Here is a 20,780-nt window from a genome sequence, read left to right as displayed (position 1 = left end):
AGGTTAAGAATTAAACTACAACGCAAGACCAGAGATGTTTGAAAGACAACATCTAGCAATACCAGATTGTATGCTGTGGATTGCCACATCTTTATTTGCTTTTGCATATAAGATTATTCAGTATCAATATTCTGAACATTACAATATTAAACTGAGTTAACTATCTGCTTCTCTGACTTTCATTTATCTTTACTGCCTGAGACAAAGTGCATTAGTCTGGACAGTGGATGAGAAGGCTGCTCCAATGGAATGGATAAAGTAGCGCAATATAGAATAAAGTATAGGCTGAATATCCCAAGTGTTATTAAAGGCCATAGTAAAAGAGAATTAGACATTAGACTGTATGTCCACACTTAAACAATCTATGTAGGTAGGAGAAAGTTTATATTTTTAATTTTCCAACTCATATTCGCAGTCACACATTAGATTTGATCTGTTACTTTGGACTTGATAATATTACCGTTTCTAATTCTACAGTTGCTATCTCTGATCATAAACTCGTTGAGTGTAATTTTTGCATCCCAGTTTCTTTCTCTTTTTCACACTTTAAAGACCATGTCAATCTTGGGCACATCTAAGCTTTCCTGCCTTGATGACATGGTGCCTCATTATATCTACATAGTTTAGAATACATTCGATAGTCTGGCCCCCTTTAAAGATTCTCCCCCAGATTCTCACTCCTCACCATGGTGTTCTCTAGAATTCTGAGAAATTAAAAAAATGGGTCAGTGTCTTGAACGTTGGTACAAGAAAACTGGTCTTAATGTCCAATCTTTAGCTTACACAGAGTATATGTTCAAGTATAGAGATACTCTAAATAAACCTTGCTCTTTTTACTATCAGTCTGTTATAAACATAGGCAGCAGTAACCCCAAAACTCTTTTTTACTAGAAAAACAGACTTCTTCTTCTTTCGGCTGCTCCCGTTAGGGGTTGCCACAGCAGATACATCTTGTTCCATATCTTCCTGTCTTCTACATCTTGCTCTGTCACACCCATCACCTCTAAAAAATAAGCTCACACTAAATAAAATGAACAGAAAAATGCATAAACCACAGACAAACTAATAGCAGAATCATACCAGAAACCTCCTACCAAGGCTCAAACTCCTATGGCAAGGCATCAGAACCTGACTCTACGAGCTATTTACTGTATGTACGTAGAATCAAATTGTCAATAGAAATTATTTTTCTTCAGTAAAATGTAATGTATTTTTAATAATGTATTCTCATATCCCTTTTTTGTATCTCATATTTCTAGACTTTATTTATTAGGCATTGCATTCCCTTTTTTTTTCTTCTTAATGTGTGTAACAGTAATGTCCTGAAGAAGAGGATTTTATCCTCAAACATGCATCAGCACTCTGGGTACCAAATAATTTAGCTAAGAACATTGCCATAATGCAGATAAGCAATACTAAATTTTCCATTAGTTCTCATTTTAGGATCTTTGCTTTGAAACTCAGCCTGTGCAAATATATTTTTCAAGTGTGACTTGGAGCTGTATTTGTCAATATATACAGTATGTGTGTATTTTTTATTTATATTTGTGTACATGTTTCTTTTCTGCTACCTCCTTTTTCTTATTATACATTATGTATGAGTTACAGGGTTATTTCATTTGAATTTATATGTATTTAATTGCTTGTTTAGATATACTGTATGTTTGTATGTGTATAGTTGCTTGTTAATAAACATATAAACATTTACACCATTGTTACATTATTCTCCTTTATGTTTCTATTTTTGTTTTCCCTGGATATTTTTTTTCTTTTTGCATCAGTATGGATAGCCTGTTTAGGTCAAGTTGATTTTGGTTCAGTTGCTTACTTTGGAGTTTACTGTTGTGTTTTTGAGCAGGTTGTTACAATTTATATCTTTTCTTATTTTCAGTTTTTGCTATTGTCTATAATTGGGTAAATGTAGATGCTTTTTTTACATTCCTTTTTCTAACCAATTGTTTTAAACATGCAAAATATTTTCTAATTTAATTTCCTGCTTATTATTTTTTTTTCTGTAATAAAATCCATCCATCCATCCATTTTCCAACCCGCTGAATCCAAACACAGGGTCACGGGGGTCTGCTGGAGCCAATCCCAGCCAACACAGGGCACAAGGCAGGAACCAATCCTAGGCAGGGTGCCAACCCACCGCAGTGTAATAAAATGCATTGCAGTTTTTCATTCAAACAGATAACGCATCATACACATTAGCACTGCGTTCACAAATCACATACCAAATGGCATAAAATAGGGACATAGAACCTAGATGGCCACAGTGACACCCACACACCCACACAGACACTTGCTCTTTTATTAACGTGGATAAGCTGATTTCTGTTCATCCAACAGTTAACTTTCTGTTGGGTGTATTCAGCATCAACATTTGCAGTGCACCATCTTTGAGAATGTATTTTGTAATGCATGTAGTAATAAAATACTTTGCATTTTTCACTCCAAAAGACAGTGCTTCACCAAATGGCATATAAAAGACACAGCAACCAGATGGCCACACAGATACGCAGACACACACATAGACATTTATCCTTTTATTAGAGTGGATGTGCAGCAATCTTAGATTTGAGAAAGGTACCATATAAGTAAAACCTATCTTTAATGTTACTACAAAAGTTACTTTGCAAAAGTTTTTCAAACTTGGTTTCCTGAAAAGAAGGGAAGGAATAGCATCTTGTTTCTACTTTCACTAATCTGTAGGAGCAATAAGGTGCTATTTTGACATTGGTATTACTGCCTTGTTTCATTTATCTTTCCTAGATGTCTTTATGAAAAGCGTTTTAGTTTCTTCCTTCAGTAACAACTTTTGTCTGACATAAGAAATAAGGTAATGAACATACACAACCATATATTCAAAGTGTAGAAAATTATATATGTCTGCTTAACAAATTAAAGAATAAATCATAGTGATGCACAAATTATTGATTATATTTACTACACATTACAATAAATGGTCTAAGATATGAAAGCAGTTTCCAGGAGTTGTAAGACCAAAAAACAGCACTCTACTCACTGTAGCCACACACATGTCGTTAGGTACAGGTACAGTCAAATTGGAGTTTGCACAATCTTTGTGTGGTTTAACTTCCAGTTATTCCAGTTTTCTCTTCATATACCAAAGATATGAATGCTAGGTTAATTGGTAACCGTAACTTGACCCCATTTATGTGGGAGTCTGTCCTATGATGGACCTCCTTGAACTTAATGCTGGTGAAATAAGAACAGGGATTTTATGATCGAGAAGTGTGTTAAGAAGTGGAGAGAAGAATGATATGACTATAAAGCCCATCTGGTACACTGTTAATGACTGGCATCTTGCCTGTGAATCTTTTTCTCCAATTTTCTAAGACCCTGACCTGAAGGGTCAGTTAAAGAAAAAGAATAAATGAAGTGATAAACTGCTTTTTGGGTATAGTAATGTCAATCTTTGCATTTGCAGATATTGCTTATGTAGCATGGCTCAAATGAAATGATTCTTCTCTAAAGAATAAACACCATTGCAATCAGAAGCACTATTAGTCACTTTAGCCTAGGGACTTCTCCTTTGCCTTAGCTGACTATGACAGTTGCTTTCTGCACCCTGCATGTGGTACAGACTTGCTGTGAAAGGAGCATCGCCAAGCAAATACAACTCAATAAGGGTTACTAGGAGCTGGAGTCTGTACTGGAAGCAATAAGCACAAGCACACTCATATACAGACTCGTGCTCAATTATACCTAACCAATAAAACAACTGCATGATTTGCGAATATGGAAAAAAAATGGTGCAGGCAGGGGGAATGGACCAACAAAATTTGAAAAACAGATTGTGCGCCGGCCTCAGATTGGACCTGAGACTCTTGGAGGTTGAATGCAGCTCTAATCACTGTGCATTTATACTGCCCAGTATAACAATCTTGAATTAAATGACAAATAAAATACAATGCTAAATAAGCATAATGTGTTACATCAGAATGATGTTAAATGAGGCACAGTTGGGTAAAATAGCTCATAGAATACGAATTTTTGAATTGGATGGAGTGCTGACATGATTGCTTTTTCTTGCCTGTTATCTTGTTTCCTGCCTTATACTGATACGCCTTAAGTGCCCAAAAAAAACTTTGCCCTGAGATTACCTTTGGAATCTACTGTGTGTGGCAGAGCAGTCAGTGCAAGATTGAAAAGAACTATGGTAAATGCTCTGAATTCTTTTCTACTCTCAAAAGTGTCTGCTTAAGGCACAGTCCAGTGATGCATTCTTTCTAGTCAGTTAAATTGTCCATAATATTCCCTATGTTATAATCAAGTCATTTATTTCACAGCCAGAGCCTAAGTACATCCCTTAATTTTGCTGTATTTTTGCAAATGTTTTATGTCACAGGGAATTAGTGTCTCCAGTCTTAGCACCTTTTAGAGTGCAGCAGGTGAAAATACTGTGTATTTAGATGAAAGGGCAGAACCAGAGCTTAACTTCTTGCAGCTCCCAGGAGTATTTTGTTATTGTTCTGTTTTGTGTGGTCACTTAGAAGCCTATTATTAGACTAGAAAATGCCTAGAATTATTCCCCATGGTTTACAAACAACAAAATGTTGGGCTTTTCGACCTTCCTGTGGACCACATGGCATCCATCCAAGGATGAAGAACACTTTGGCCTTTAGAGGCCCTGACTCAGCTATACACTTGTGCCTTCTTTCCCTTTTGAGTTTTCAACACTGATGAGCAATCATACAGCTGCAAAAGGAGTTTTTCGCCTTAAATGCATCAGATCTCAGTATGCTGGCCATGCATTCTCACGTTTTTAAAAAGAAAACGAGGAAGCAACTGTGCAGCTCTGGTAATAACCACAGCAGGTGATGAAAAGACTATGCCAACAATCTAAAATTGTTACTTGTTGCAACTACCATCATGATTGGCCCAGCAATATGTTATTTAAATATTAAACAACTTCAAATTGTCACTTGCTATATTAAAACGAAAGAAGGGGATAGAATAAAATCCAATTTAAAAGGGCAGAACTCAGAACCAATGCTCTGAAAGACATGAGGCACAATTCAGTTTAAATATTTTTATGGAAACTGTGTATAAAATGGGCAAAAAAATAATTGCATTTGGCTGATAAAACTGGAAAATAGACAAGCCATGTGGATTACAGGGAGGAAGAGAAAACGCCACGTTAAAATGCCAGAATGAGCTGGCAGGCAAAAAATCAGGCTGCAAACACTAAGGTGGCTTTTCTATGCATTCAGCACTGAATAAAATAACTATTGCATGATATTCCTGAAAATTGCTATGGAAAGTATTTAAGCATTATAGTTTTTTATTTAACAACATTTTCTATTCTTATGTTAACACTATACAAAGAGTAAATCCTTAGGGACAACAAACTGAAACTGGCAGAAGATTCAGGGTTATTAATGTTTATGGTGCAAATTTTCAAACTCAAGAATATTCCTGTAATGATGCATTTCCTTATGTAATTCATGTTATTGACAGTTTAAGTTTGCTGTATTAAACAAATGCGAAAGACAGTTGCATTGCCAAGAGGCAAATGGGGAAAAGGGGGATCTTTGGGACATAAGGAAGGAGACACAGAACAATTTTGTAAGAAGCCAAATACCTCAAGAAGACTGCAGCCAGCTTGTGTGAAATTGGGATTATGGGAAGCACTGCATTATGGGAAGTGTGATCCTCCTTTATGGGAACAGCAGGAATACTTAAGTATCTAAAGCCCTATTCGGATGGGATTAGTTTTATACCAGAAGGTGGGGTAAAGTAATTATTACTGAAGGACCTCTGCAATTTAAGTCCGATCTGAATCACTGAAATAATGGAATTTTACTAACATGTCGATTCTCACAGGACTAATTGAACTTGGGATTGTTTTTCACTGACATTTTATAGAAGATAAAAGGCTCAGCAATCTTTACTGACATGAACGATTTGGACGGAACTAAAATTACAGAGGTACTCCAGTAAAAATGACTTTACTTTCTCTACTCTTATAAAATTAATCCTGAGTCAGCTTAAATGTCAGCATTGTACCCTAGCACTGGAAACATCCTTTTGGTAACCTTTCAATGTATTTCAAGTGACCATGAACGTCTTTTACTAAGTAATCCAGTAGAGTAGTGCAAGTACAGGAGAGAAATAAATAGGGTCAGAAATGCACATTTTGGGGCTTCCTCAGAGCTCTCGAGATACAAGTAATTATCCTTCAGGGAGAGTGTTGGCACAGTCACTTACAGTACTTTACATTCTCTGCAATGGAAGTCCATCCTCTTTTATAGTGGAGTATATTTAAGCACCGTTGAACCTGGTAGAAGGTTCATTCAAGAACTCATGCCTAGTGGAGCACTTCAAGCATCTAGAAGTGCTTTTAAAAACCTTTTGAGAAACCAGATTATTTTGCTCCGCAACTTTGCTATCTTAGTTTGTTTTTAGATTGGTTCTATGCCTATCAAATGGGATTTTACCAGTTGGTACCCCAACCTTTCTGTGTCTCTCTGCATTTATTTTACAACACCTAGAGGTAGAGATGAAAAAGGACTGACAAGAGGTCAAGCTAACTTTCCCATTTCTCTCATCAGCAGTAATGACGTAGTGAATCTGTTTTCAGGCAGTGAAATTGTAACGCAATGTGAAACTGAAAGTGATACTTATGAATCCGAAAGTGACGCTCGCATTTGGGTTTCTGTTGACCCTGCTTCAAATAAACCAGCACCACCTTGCTTTGATTTTATGGAGCAGCCATGAATAAAACTTGAAGTTATTTTTTCATGATGACGTAATTAAAACAATTGTTTTTGAGAGGAACCATTATGCTGTTCAATGTTGGGTAAATGATCATACACTTAAGCAGTTTTCCTGTTCAAAGATGTATCATACAACAGACATATTTTGACAGTATATACGGTATTAGTCACCTACTTCTTCTTCTTCTATCATTATAATACTTTTTACACTTCTGACTTTGTACTTTAGCAGATTTTACAGTAGAAAGATGAAATTTAATAAAAATGTAATTTTCATGGCAAAAAATACGCTCTTCACATGTTTTTTTGAGAAAAAATGTAACATTTAAGGAGGTTAATATGTTTGTCGCATCAATGCACATTCTAATAACAACTCAGTGACATGAATTATTATATGCATGAAGCACCATATAGCTGGTTATATTGTATTTCCTTACTTGATCAAGGGTGTTGTAATTTCCCAGTTTCTTCAAAATGTTGTGTATGGTTGGTTCAGTGTTGCCATAAATATATACACATTCTCCTATCAAGTTCTCTTTTATAAATCCTATTTGTGTGGAAAACTGCATAAACACATTTTCAAGTCTCTTTTTCTGTGTATGCAAGTTATATACAGTAAATCTCACCCAGGAAGATAAAATAAAAAACCTTGGCCTGAAAACTAGCAGAGGTCAAAAAACAGGAATTCTACACTAATCCAATGTTGCCTCTGAAACACTAACCAAAAACCTTATTATGGAAACTTTGCCCAAAGTTGTATCCCTTTAAATCCTAAGATGAGCTACTAGCACCGTGAAATGTTTGAGAAGTTTATCTATAGCCATGGATGATAAGTAATGAGCAAAACAGCTGAGTGTTGTTTTACACATAGTTTTGTGTAAATACTCCCCTGAGTTATTTTGCCTGTAATTTTCTAATTGCTAAACTTGTTTTTTGGGGGGTAGAAAGTGCCTAAGTGATATTTCAGGGTCAAAACAGGTGTCTTGTTCCTTGGCTGCCCTCTAATGTGCCACATACTCTCATCTGCTTCATGCCTGCACATTCACATCACTAGTGCTACCTTAACTACTCATTTGGTATCAGAGGCAATTATTGTTACTTTGTTACCAGGATACTTCTGGAGATGTGGGAGCAGCCATGTACCCTGGCAAATGGATTTTAGATGTAGAAGAACAGCTACAAAGTTCTTGCAGGTATGTGGTTTCTAGTCATGGATCTCTACACCATTTTGCTTACTTTTGCACAAGGTGAAAAAGGTTGCAGATGATATGAAAATATATGTGCTATTGGCATAGATGTTGCTAGCCTGGAAGCAGCATTGTTCCACAAATTCTTTTGTGAAGTGAAACTCTTTATTTTGATGAAAATTCAGTTTTGTGCAAATTGTTTCGCTCATCATTAATAGGAACCACTACTGAGCACTAGACTCAGTAAGGCTTTGTGCCCGAGTAGAGCAATACACTGGGGCATTAATTCTGAAGACAGAAAGACCCAGAAGAGAAATGACTTTCTATCAAAAGGTATTGCCAAGAAACACTGGCATCCCGACTATTGTGAGCTAATAGTGAACCTCATATGGAATAACAATTTTGTTTCAAGAATCAAGAAATAAAGCACTGAGAAAAACAACATTAAAGAACAGCAAGAGAAATGGGCAAAATCCAAAACCTGGAAGTCCAAAAGCCTCATCGTCAAAATATAAAAAATGGAAAATTAAATTTTATTGTTCCTAAAATATTAATTGCTAAAAAGTTTCTAACTTTACCTAAATAGCTACACTCCCACATGAAGATGTCTTAGACTTTTTATCCAAAAACTTGGTCAATCCTAAATCGGAGCTGCCATGTTTAAATAACCCTTGAAATTACGATCATCTGAGCCGTCACTAACAACACATGAATAGCATTGGGTGTCATTATTAACAAAAAGACTTGCGACTCAAGCTCAAAATGCTGTGGTGATGACATCAATCAAATGACACTAAAACATAATAATGAGAACTATTCATCAAGAATAAGAAATGAAACGCTATGACTGTTTTACATAACACCAAATTACAAATTATAACACTGACTACAACAGAAGACAGCACCATGTCACCATCTGGGAAAGGTGACAAGGTGTGAGAAGTTGGCTGGAGAGAAATGCTTTATTTCTTGTCTGCTAGAGGGTAACATATGTTGCTTCTTTTTGGAAATTAGTACCTGACAAGCTACCTAAGGGACCAAGTCCTTCAAGGCCAACTAAAAACTGAAAGGTGCACGAACTCGATATATTCTGGTTTCTGCTGTTCCTGGAACCACATTAACATTGTAGTTTGAGGGCAGTCATTTACCTTCAACTGATCTCCTTTAAAATCTGCCACTGACATATCAAGGAATGGCAACTTTAATATGGCTCCAAGGGACAACAGAAATCAGACAATATTAGATCAACCACAGGAAAACCAGAGACCATATAGGCAGTCGTTTTAGCATATTAACGCTGTGGTCTTGTCAACCCAAAAAGTGTCTTGACCTGTTGTTAAAAAAATATCTCTACAATGGGGATGAAATATCTGTAGTTAGAGTTAAGGATCATTGAACTGAGGAAGAGGTCAGGATCATGAAAGAGAGACAGAATCAAGTGCTAAAGAGTACTTTAAAAGTAGTCAAATGAAAAGTCACCCCACTAATTGGTGCAAATCATTCAAAATTCACATAGGTCTAGAGTGACAGCAGGGTTGTGCTTTGTTTCTTTTTATTTTGTTTTTGGTGCATTTCCTTTTTTATAGCTTGACAGTGTTAGGAAACAATACTTTAAAAAGTAACTTATTTACATTAATCATCACTTACAAAAAAGTAATTAAATATGTTACATAAGTATTTATTATAAAATGTAATACATTACAAACATTGTGTTACTTTTTCTTTCTTTGAATGAAAAACTGCATATCTCACTGGCTACCACTTGTTATTAAATCCTGAACTCATGAACCTTCACGAATCTTAACAGAAACACAGCTCAATTTGATCATTTTCTTGTGTTTTACTAAAACTATAGTGTGTCTGGGTTGGGACCTGAGAGGGACATGCTCATCAGTTTGAAAGGGTAGAAAATACCTGGGAAAGCTGGCTATAAAAATTAGTCTCTGAAGCAGTGGAAGGGGTGCTGCAGACACTCCAATTGCACCTCCTGGCTGCTGAAGCTCATGGGCTTCTTGCCTTACACCAAGTGCTGCTGTGATGATCAGTGGCTCTTAGTATCCTTAGACTAGCTGGATTAAGTTTTCCCCTCAGTACATGAAGGATTATAAATTTTGTTCAGTTTTTTCCATTTAATTACGCATTAAGAACAAGCTCAACTTTTTCATTAAGCTGCCAACAGACAGCACACAGCATGAGTATACAGTACATGCACAATGTTACTCCAACAGCATCTTCGCAAAAAAAAAAAAAAAGCAATACTTCTGTTAAATAACAGTAATATTTTTTTAAGTAGTGGAAATAACCTTCTGTAGTAACACAGTAACACAGATATGTTTTTGGTTTTTTTTATGTATTTTTACTTCAAGAAAATAGCTATTGCATTAGTTTTCTCTTTATTTAAAATTCAATCTAACAGCTCAACACACATTATCATTAATGTGTTGCCTCCAACACTGTACTGCCCCTTAATAAACACACCCAATACTGACCTCCTTGGCTTCAGTTTTAGAATAAAAGACATCATGGGTGTGATACCTCTTGTACACAGTCAAATAATAGCTCTGCCATTTTGAAACAACTTGGAACTACCTTCAATACAGAAGCAATAAGGTAAATGTTTGTTTATACAGTACTCAATTATTACATTATGTGTAAAGATTTTTTATTTGAGAGAGACTGCTGCTTCACAAATCCAGAAATTTAGGAATACATTTTGATAATCTAGTATTTAGATCTAGTATTTGCATGTTCTCCATATGACAGTTTTCTAACCAAACACCACTTCCTATTTCTAGGTACTCAATTTTTTTTCCCCAACATTTATATGATGTGCAAATTAGTTTGGCTAAAGACCATAAAATGCATTAGTAATTGGATTAGTGTGTATATGTATAAGGGTGGCCGAAAGTGAACTGGCATCCAGTCCAAGTTTGTATGTGAAGTTTCTAAGATCAGCATCCATCCCCTGTTATTTTGCAATGGAAAAAAACAGATTCTAGAAAGAGATAAATTTGCAAGTTTTGTCTAAGCATTGTTGTAGACACTGTTTTACAATGGAAGTAATTTTAAAGACATTTCTCCATCCTTTTTCTCAACCTATTCAATGTAATTTCTGGTATTACTACAGGGCAAATTTAGTGCCATCAATCAATCTAATGCTAACATAAATAAAATATAAAAGAAAACCTCCAGAGACCCATTAGGAGAACATGAAAATAGAACCCAAGTAGTGCTTGGGCCAAACTTTAAACCTGTAGCTGTGAGGCAGCAGTGATATTTTTAACACAAAAAAGTAGAATTGTAAAGCTTGTTGCAATTTACCAGGGCTAAATTATTATTATTTTATTTTAAGCTGGCCCTGTGGTCTATCATGTGAATGGCTAGTTCTGCACCCATTTGCCCCTTTCTGTTGTCTTTTTATGGTGTTCATTGATTCATTTCTGAACTCACATATTAAACTGCTTCTACATCTCATGTAAACGCCTTGTCATTCATTAGCTGCACAGGGGCGCGTTTAACCAGAGCTTATAGCAGGTCTTTGAAGATGTGTGAATACGTTTGGATAGGCTGCAGGCAACTTAAAAAGACTGTAATTCTGATGGGAGAAAATTGAGTTTTTTAGGTCATATACATGCTGGCAAGCCATGAGCCAGAGACATACTGTTAAGCTCTTTTTGGCTGCTTAGACAGTCCATGGCAGGACAGCTGGGAAAAGCTTGTTTGAACACTGCAGCATGCCAGTGAGATAAGCAGTGTTCATGCGCCTGAAAAGCCAAGCATCTAAGGATATCCCCTGCAAAAGATTTGGCCAATATTAGATATGAGAGTGAAATTGAATCTGCCAGAAATACAACAAAATGTGATTTTATTTATGGGAGTAGACCATTCCAATTTAAATTATTTTATGTTTATTTTTGACCACAAATATCCAATAATCCGTAATTATGGCCACCCTATAATGGGAGGTAACGTTAGGCTTGGACCCTGAATGTTATTTTGCTGATCATTTCAAAATGTTATGCATTGTGGCATTTGCTTTAGCATGAGATTGCCTATACTGTATTAGGATTTCTACTTCCAAATGAGCAGGCAGGCGCATGCAAGGTGTGCTCTAGTTAGCAAGCGGGAACGCACTCTGAGTGGGCTTTCTTCTGGCACTGATTAATTTCCCCAGCTCGCTATGATAATTGCAGATCATCTCAATAATTAGAATCCATGGAAGTGTGGAGTACTGACTGCACAAAAATGAAGGCAAATAGCAATAATGATTTCACTCGAGAAATTAATAGACACACTGTATTTCTCGTAGATTTCTTATGTGTTATTTACATAGCTACTGGTTTTGCTTAACTAATCAGCACTTCACACTATTTAGAAAAATATGACATTATTTAAATCGCATGATATAAACAGTAAACATGAACATTTCAATAATTTAAGTTTTTTTATGAAAAAATAAATGGAACACTTTTGAAGAGTAAGAAACATAAGCACTTTATATTTAATATCATTTAAGAAGACTCTCATTTATTTTTAATGAACAAGTACTCTGCTATTCAATTCTGGCTTAACATCTGTTAAATTCTGTGGCATTTAATGGCCACCTGTATTCTTGCTTACCTCCACAGATTTCTCCATTAATATCCTCGCATTGCCTGTCATCGCACTCACAGAATTTCCCATGAACTCTTTTATCTCCTGGTGGGAAGCATGTGCACACGCCACACTGGCATTTTCCTGAAATAAACAAATCAGATCCATTGAGACCTCCACAATAACTTAATAAAGAGCACTGAATAATCTTCAGCTTATTGTTGTTAGGCTGAATTTTCAAAGAAAAAAATTATTCTCTTTCCTGAATAAACAAATATTATGAAAATTACATTTGATTATGGTTATTGAAACATTCAACTACTTTTCTTGTAAGTTTGTTTGAATTTTGTTTTCCTGCTACTGTGATCATTGATTATAAATGAATGACTCTCAATTAGCTCATTACTAGTGGCTATAGGTATGTTTGTGAATGCCCCCTGGCACTCTTTTGAAGACTGGCTCCTGTTGTACATTTAATACTGCTGGGATGTCCCTGAACTTTTTGATGCATTAATGCATTCTATTCTCTTTTTGATTCTGATAATAAATTCTCTTCCTTGTGAGTCCATGCAACGCTATTTGATACAACCTGTCTTTTACATGAATTAATATCCATATGGGATGCAGACAATGGAATCTGGTTGCATTTTTAAACACCAATAGTGACCAATAATGTGTAATTTTTACAGATATTTTTATGGCTCTCAAAAACATCAAAGGAAACAAAAGTCGGCTGTCTTAATGATTACAGAATATGATAAAATGTTTTGACAGTTTGGTGGTGGAACACATTAACTGAAATAGTACAAAATTTAGACTACCTCCAGTTTGTTTATTGCCTAAAATGGGCCACAGAGTATACCATATTCATTGCAGTTCATACCATGCTAAAACACTGTTTATAATCTACAGATCAGCATCTAACACTGTTGTACTGTTCCGCCAAAGATGACCACTAAAGCCTAAGACCGGGGGCTTAATTCTACCCTCTGCTGCTGAATTTTGGACATTCTAATTAGCAGATGTGAGTATTTGTAGATTAACAGGATGACTTTCTCCAAAATGATCCATGAAACAGGCAACCTAAGTGGTAGCGTGATGACCTCCTAGCTGTTTGATATACCAGCAACCATACTGCCTGCTCTTCAGGATAGGTAATCCACCTGAATCTAATCATGTTTGGGCCCAGCCAGTACTTGGATGGGAGACAATCTAAGAAAAACCTGGGTTGTTACTGAAAGACGTGTTGGTGAGGCCATCGGGGGACAGTTACTCTGTTATCGTGCTGTGACTGGAACACTGTACTATAAAAATTGGCACTATCCTTTGGAGGAGGTCCTGACTTTATGTAGTCACAAAAGATCTCTGATCATCTTTTGAAAAAAGTTGGGCGTTTCCCAATGTCCTGGCTAAACTACCACAGCCTTGTCATTCTGGCCACTTAGGTGTGGTGAGTATACTGGCTCATAAATGGCTGCTGCCACATTATTCGGGTGGATTCTACACATTGGTGGTGGTTGAAGTGGTTCCACGCTGTCTATGTAAAGTGCTTTGAGTAGGTTTGAAAAGCACTATTCAAATGAAATGAAGTATACTCCTTGTCCACTGTGACTAGACAGTACTCCAACTTCACCATTACATTTGCAAAAGACACTCAATAATTGTCTGATTGCAGTTATTGACCAGAGGGTCCACAGAGATGACCAAAAACAGACATAACATTTCTTGACTATACTCAAGGAGGTTCACCAATGTCTTTACTTCCTCAGATGTCTCCAGAAAGCCCGGAAATCTTCTTCTATGCATAGTGGAGTCCATACCCACTAGCTACATCCTGGTAGAGCATCTACTCAGTTCAGGATCACAAAACCCTACAAAGTATGTTGATGTTTGCTCAGAGTATCACAGGGTCACAAAACTTCTTTGTTCGCGAAGTACATAAACCACTCTGCCTTAGAAAAACAAAAAGTATTATTAAAGACCTCCACCACACTGCACAGACACTTTTTCTCCCTCCTCTATTCTGTCAAATGGTTGAGGATTATTAGCAGTCACATCAGGAGAGCCTGGGGCAGTTTTTATCCACAAGGCTACTCAACAGTCGTTATAGACAGCTGTGTGAATGTTTCTTGTATACTGTATATTGTCTGATCCTGTACTTCATATATGATGCATTCTATATCTTTGTTTATATTCATTGTTGGTATTTTACTACTGTCATATAATAGTAACAATGTTATTTTGCTGGGTACACATAGAAATAAACATAAATTTAGAGCTGCCTAATAGATGAGTGATAAGTACTTTTCACAAAATTCTGAAGTGACATACTAAAAAGTAAACCTCCTGTTGGCCAGATTTAGACCACATTTATTCCACCTCTCTGGTTTCACTTTCTAAAATTGATTTTAGTGATGTTAAGAAGTAGTGATGTCATTAGGCGGGTTGTCAGGTGCTTTAGCCCCTGTTCTCAGGTAACCATCTCATTCCTTTGAAAGCCTCCTCCTTCAACCTGTCCAAATGGATTTAGGCTTCTAGCCCCCGATCTTCAAGAGCCATCTTCTCCTTCCTCCCATTCTGCATTCACACATGCATTGACAACTGTGTGAAACCTCCACGAGGGACCTCACTTTTTCATGCAAAATATATGTTGGACTAACAATATTATCAGTGATGGGGTTAAGTTCATAATAAGTGTTAAAGCTGGAGACGCCCCTGGTAAGAAGTATCATTGAAAAGTTCCCCACTACAAAAGAATGAAAACTGGACAAAGGATCTAAAGTTTTGGTGGAGAAATTCTTTAATAATTCACCAAGGTAAGTCTGTTAACTTTCATATGCCAATATGCTTTATATTTACTGTTAATTCTCTTGAATTCAACAAATATCAGTATATTGTAATATAGAGTAAACAAGGCAATCTTATAAACTGACTGTACTGTATATGATCCATATTTTACCATTTTCCTTTACATTTATGGCACATGTGCAATAGTTCAGTGCTAGTCAATGGTGAGATAGACAAGAAAAAGGAAGAGTGAGGAGCCACATACACTTAATTTAAAAAAAAATCCCTTCACTGTGAACTTTGTGAAATAGGAAATTTCAAGAAATTATAGTTAATGAGATTCAGGCTTCATGTACACATTGTTACTATAAGCTTAAAAGAGTTTTTTTAAGTTCCTGCCCTGAGTTAGATTTGGTTTTAAAATTGTGGTTCATATTAAAAGTCTGAAAAATGAATTTAATTTAATTGCAGCTATGTTAAGTTGTGTATACTAACCAGGAGCAGATGCACTCACATAGTTGTGTTTTATTAAGAAGGGACCTGGTGTGCTGTTTTCTGTCAGCACAGATTCTCATATGTTGCATCTGAGAAAGTTGCTCTTTCAAAGCGGATTTCTGAGTTGGTAGAACATCAAAGATGGTCCAGCTAAAGGGGCTTGACGCAGTACCAATTTTAAAGCAGTGCATAAACTGTATGTAGTCATCAGTGCTGGCTACAAACATATGTGTTGCCAAAGCATGTAATAAAATTTGGTCATTCATCTCTTTTCATGGCTTGGCTTGGATCCATTGTTGTCTCTGTGTTTCAACATTGGGAAATTCAGATAAGGACGTTTTTATTTAGGAACACTCTTGTTTCGCAATTCTGCTATTATTCAGGAAAACCGATACAGAGTTTACCCGTCAACTTCCCTTCTCAGAAAGAAAAATATGCAAATGGGAAAAGTGTTTTAATCTATGTAATGTTATATGGCCATTCCTATAATGCATCTTGGGATGAAAAGATTCTACAGAAAAGGGATGTTTGCTGCCCATCTTCCTTATTCCATTTTTTCTGTTTCTCTGTGAGGTAAATATATGCTTTTGAACTTCATTTTTCATAGTCATAATTCACAAATATCCATTTGTCTAGACATGTTCATTATAGTGCAACAAGCAGAGGGTGCACTGGGATCAATTCAGTGTGTACTAAATTTGCTTGTTCTACTTGTTTGTATGAGTGTACCTACAGGTACATCCAAAAGACATCTGTGTTAGGTTAGGCATTCCAAACTAAGCACAGAGTTTGGGGTTTTGTGTCCTGAGCTTGAAAGTCATTCTGTATTCTGTCCCTTCATGTGTTTCTTCACCAGTGGGATTAGAAACAAATTATTTTAATTGTCCTGCGAGATAGAATAAATTGAAATGATGTTGATGTTCCATTTTAGTTGAAAAGCTGAAATTTGCAGGATAGTACACCTAGGGCACTAGGCATCTGATAAAAATGGACATACAATAACCCCCTCTACCCCACAATATTAAAAAAAAAAAAAAAAAAACTACCTCAAAATTCATGTTTTTTCAGGCTTTTGTGTCGATTGCTCTTGTAACAAATCCCACTCCACTTCTAACCTGGCCTTGCTTAAAGTGGTTTAATAATGGATGGAAACTGTTCTTTTATCTGAACTCAGTGTTCCTATCTTAAAGAATTCAACAGTATGTTTACAAGACAAATACAAAAATCCATAAATATTTCTGAGTATGAAAAATGCTACAGGGTAAGCAACATACAGCAAATAAAAATAAAGTAATAGAAAAATATCAGATTTTAAAATTGTTCAGTGGTCAGATAAAGCAGACAGTTGGGTGTTATAAAATAAAGATGGATGATGCTAAGCAGAAGGCAGAAGCTTTGCTTTCATACTGTCACTGATGCATTTACAGATGGGGGACTTCGGAACGCATCTCAAATTAAATCATATGGCGGTGGGGAGCATTTCCTTAAATAGCACAGCAATAAAGCCCACCTGCAAACTTCACAAATGATTATGAAATGGAATAAGTTTATTTGCTCTTCATTTCTACATATAAAACGACATTTTAGAAGGTACTTAACCGTTCTTTTTCACTGTTCTCAGTAGTGCAGATTATGTACAGTATAAAATTAAACTTGATCTGGTGATATAATGGCATAGTTGTTAGTACTGTTGCTTCATAGACCTAGAAACCTTGATTTAAATACTAGCCTAGTCCACGAGGAACATGCATTTTTCCATGTGTCCATTTTTTCAACAGGTTCAGTTGTGATGTATGGCTAGTGTTATCAATCGAATAAATTTTCATATTAAAGAAAGTCTTCTGTTCTCTAGAGTATTAATTTGATGGTGATAAGTGCTAAAAGCCAGAATTCAATGACTAAGAATGATAAGGAGTAAAGTTTATTAAACTTTAATATTATTATTTTTATTATTATTATTATAATACTAGCTGTGTTTCCTGGCTTCACCTGGGAAAATTCAACAGTGATTCACCTGTCATTGTAGTTTAAAATCTGGCATGAAATTGCCTTTAATTATTCTTTCTGCACCAAATAATGTCATTTGAAATGCACCATAATATTTTTTTAGCACTCAGGACATTTTCTGAGTGTGGGTATAAGTTTTCAAAAGGTCATAATTTGATTTTTCCACTTTTGCAACACTTTCCAGGTGGTTCATCAGTTCATTTAAAAGTACAACACTATAGACTTTTAACATTCATGGACCCCATAAGAATTTCTTTATTAGATTCATAATCAATGTGTGAATTATAATTGATTATAAGTGATTTTTAATCCTTTATTCACCATATACAATTTCTTGTATTAGGAATTTGTCATTTTTCACATACCCCTACTTACTCTCCAGAAAGTTTTTGGGGTCAGAGTGCAGGGTCAGCTATTTGAACAGCAACCCTACAGCAATTCCAGGTTAATGACCTTGCTCAAGGGCTCAATGGAGTAGCATACCTTCTATCATTGCCAGGATTTCAACCAGCAACCTTTAAGTTATTAGCCCAGATTCTTTAGAAAGAGAACTACCCATCATTGCAATTTTTGAGCCAGCACTAATATATTTTTTGATTTGCATGTTAAACAGCAGTTTCTCTGTCCATATCATTTGTATTAAATAAGAAAATTTTGTACTGAGCCCACTGTCTCACTACAAATTGGAAAATTTTGATACTGAATTTCCAAATCTGATATATGTGTACAATATTCACACCACAATGATATATAATAAAATAAAACATTTCCATGTGCTTTTGCACATATTATAAAGTGTTGAATTAATAATCAATGAAAAGGGATTTTATTTTAATTGATGAAAACCAATATGAAACTTGAACCAGCCATTGTGTATGGAAACAACTGTTTTTAGCAAAACTTTCCTCCTTCCTTACTCACCTGTATGGCACACATCAATGCTGTCTTTTTCATGACTAAGAAACCGCATCTTTTTCACTCGTCACTCCAACTTACTGCTAAGTGGTGCTTTATGCCTGCACTATTTATCTGCTGGAGTCCTTCATTTGTCACAGCCATGGTGAGGCTGCTACTTTTTGTCTTGGGGTTTCTGTCAGTACTGTGAAGCACGTTAGCATAGTGTACTTGATACAGTATTATTATGGACAAATACAAAAACAGGGGTAAGCTAATTTTTGTTTTTCCATAACATCACTAAATTTCAATCCAATCCAACAAAGTGTTTTTTGAGATTTTGGGGTATTTAGTTTTTCTATTGTAGGGGGGTTTTCACACCAAATATTGATATATCAAAAGGACCTTTATTAGCGGATACCTATTGACCTAGATGTACTATCCTGCCCAATTTCGGATTTTTAACTAAAAGGAAAATAGTGTTTTTGTTGATGAGTGAGTGAGTGAACACTGAATTATCTATACTAATAAAAGGCAAAGCCCTCACTGACTCACTCATCACTAATTCTCCAACTTCCCGTGTAGGTAGAAGGCTGAAATTTGGCAGGCTCATTCCTTACAGGTTACTTACAAAAGTTAAGCAGGTCTCATTTCGAAAATCTACGCGTAACGGTCATAACGGTCGACAATGTCCGCCATGTTAAACTTTTCTTATTTATGGTGCCATCTTCACGAAATTTGGTAGGCAGCTTCCCTGAGCTAACCCAAACCAATGTACATACTTATTTCGGTGTTATGATGCTACTGTCGGCCGCCATATTACACTTTCCAATGTCTTTGTCTTTGTTACTTATGGGCCCATCTTCAGGAAATTTGGTACGCGGGTTCCCAACGCTAACTGAATCCTACTTACGTACATATATACGTCCATAGCCTGCAGATCAGTCGCCATGTGAGGCGGCATTGCAAATCCTCAAGTTAATAGAGCTTCTGTTTCTAGGTACGATCCCAATAATGAAAAGTGGCTCATACGAAAACAACAGGTTTGGCTCAAAAAAGCAGATTGTGGATTTGCGTACGACCCAAACATACATTATGAATCTGACAAAACAGTACACATTGGATCCATGGGTGTTCACTGTGAGTATTGTCAAGCTCATAGGTGGAAATGCGAGTCTCCTAGTTTGTGCTGTAACGGTGGTAAAGTCTCTCTCACTTCTTTACATAAGCTTGCTTCGCCACTGCGAAGCGTGGGTATTTTGCTGGTATTATATATATTACTTTAAGGGGGTCACTGGTCAACACGTGTGAACCTACAAAATGGCAGGGAATCTTTCTTTTTCTGCTAGTTTATTGTTTTTTTACATAATATTGTCCTTGTTAATTTTCTGTTATATATTTTTAGTTCCCAGATTTCATTAAACATTAAGAAAGTTTCATATAATTTATTTTTGAGCAACAGCTAAAATTTCATTAAGGGTGTGTAAACTTTGATATTAATGTTAAGTAATCGTATTAGATTGGGTCTTTCTATTTCTCAGACTGTTAACAAATGTGTATCGCAGTTTAGTAGGAAATAAAAAATCAAGATCTATTTTCAAAGATATCAATAACTCTACACACAAAATGTAAATTCTGTAATAAAAATTACTTAGTTAAACTAACAAAATGACTAAAGTCTAAGAAAAATTATGTTAACGTATATTTCTTTGCATGTCTATTACAAATTAAACACACAGGACACTGTCAGAAATATCAACAACAAGATGTACTGATGATTATCTGAGGAAACCTTTTACTCCATTGCTGCTCAAAGTTATATTTTATCTAATACCTAATTATTGTTTGATTTCTTACGTTTCCTCTGTCTTTTGAGAAAAAGCAAAGAAGCACAGTCACCATTTAAGTAAACAATTCTATCTCACAAATATTGTGACTAGTCATATTAATACATTTAAAAGAAAACGATCTGCAACGTTCGGAAAACATAAATAAGATGCTTAAAATACATTGATTTTGAATAAAAATAAGTATTACCTTCCAAATACAAGACAGAAGATAATAATCTTGAGAA

General features: G+C 35.8%; 1 protein-coding gene across 1 annotated transcript in view; it reads right to left on the bottom strand.

Annotated features, from left to right (window-relative positions):
- Positions 1–20,780, bottom strand: part of itgbl1 (integrin, beta-like 1) — a 684,868-nt gene that overhangs the window by 145,711 nt on the left and 518,377 nt on the right. The window contains exon 8 of the mRNA XM_028799973.2: positions 12,551–12,667. Coding sequence (XP_028655806.1) covers positions 12,551–12,667 — 117 coding nt within the window. The remainder of the gene's footprint in view (positions 1–12,550; positions 12,668–20,780) is intronic.

Source organism: Erpetoichthys calabaricus, chromosome 4 (genome assembly GCF_900747795.2).
Source record: "Erpetoichthys calabaricus chromosome 4, fErpCal1.3, whole genome shotgun sequence".
In the NCBI taxonomy this organism is placed as follows: Eukaryota; Metazoa; Chordata; class Cladistia; order Polypteriformes; family Polypteridae; genus Erpetoichthys; species Erpetoichthys calabaricus.
This window is presented reverse-complemented; position numbering and strand designations above follow the sequence as displayed.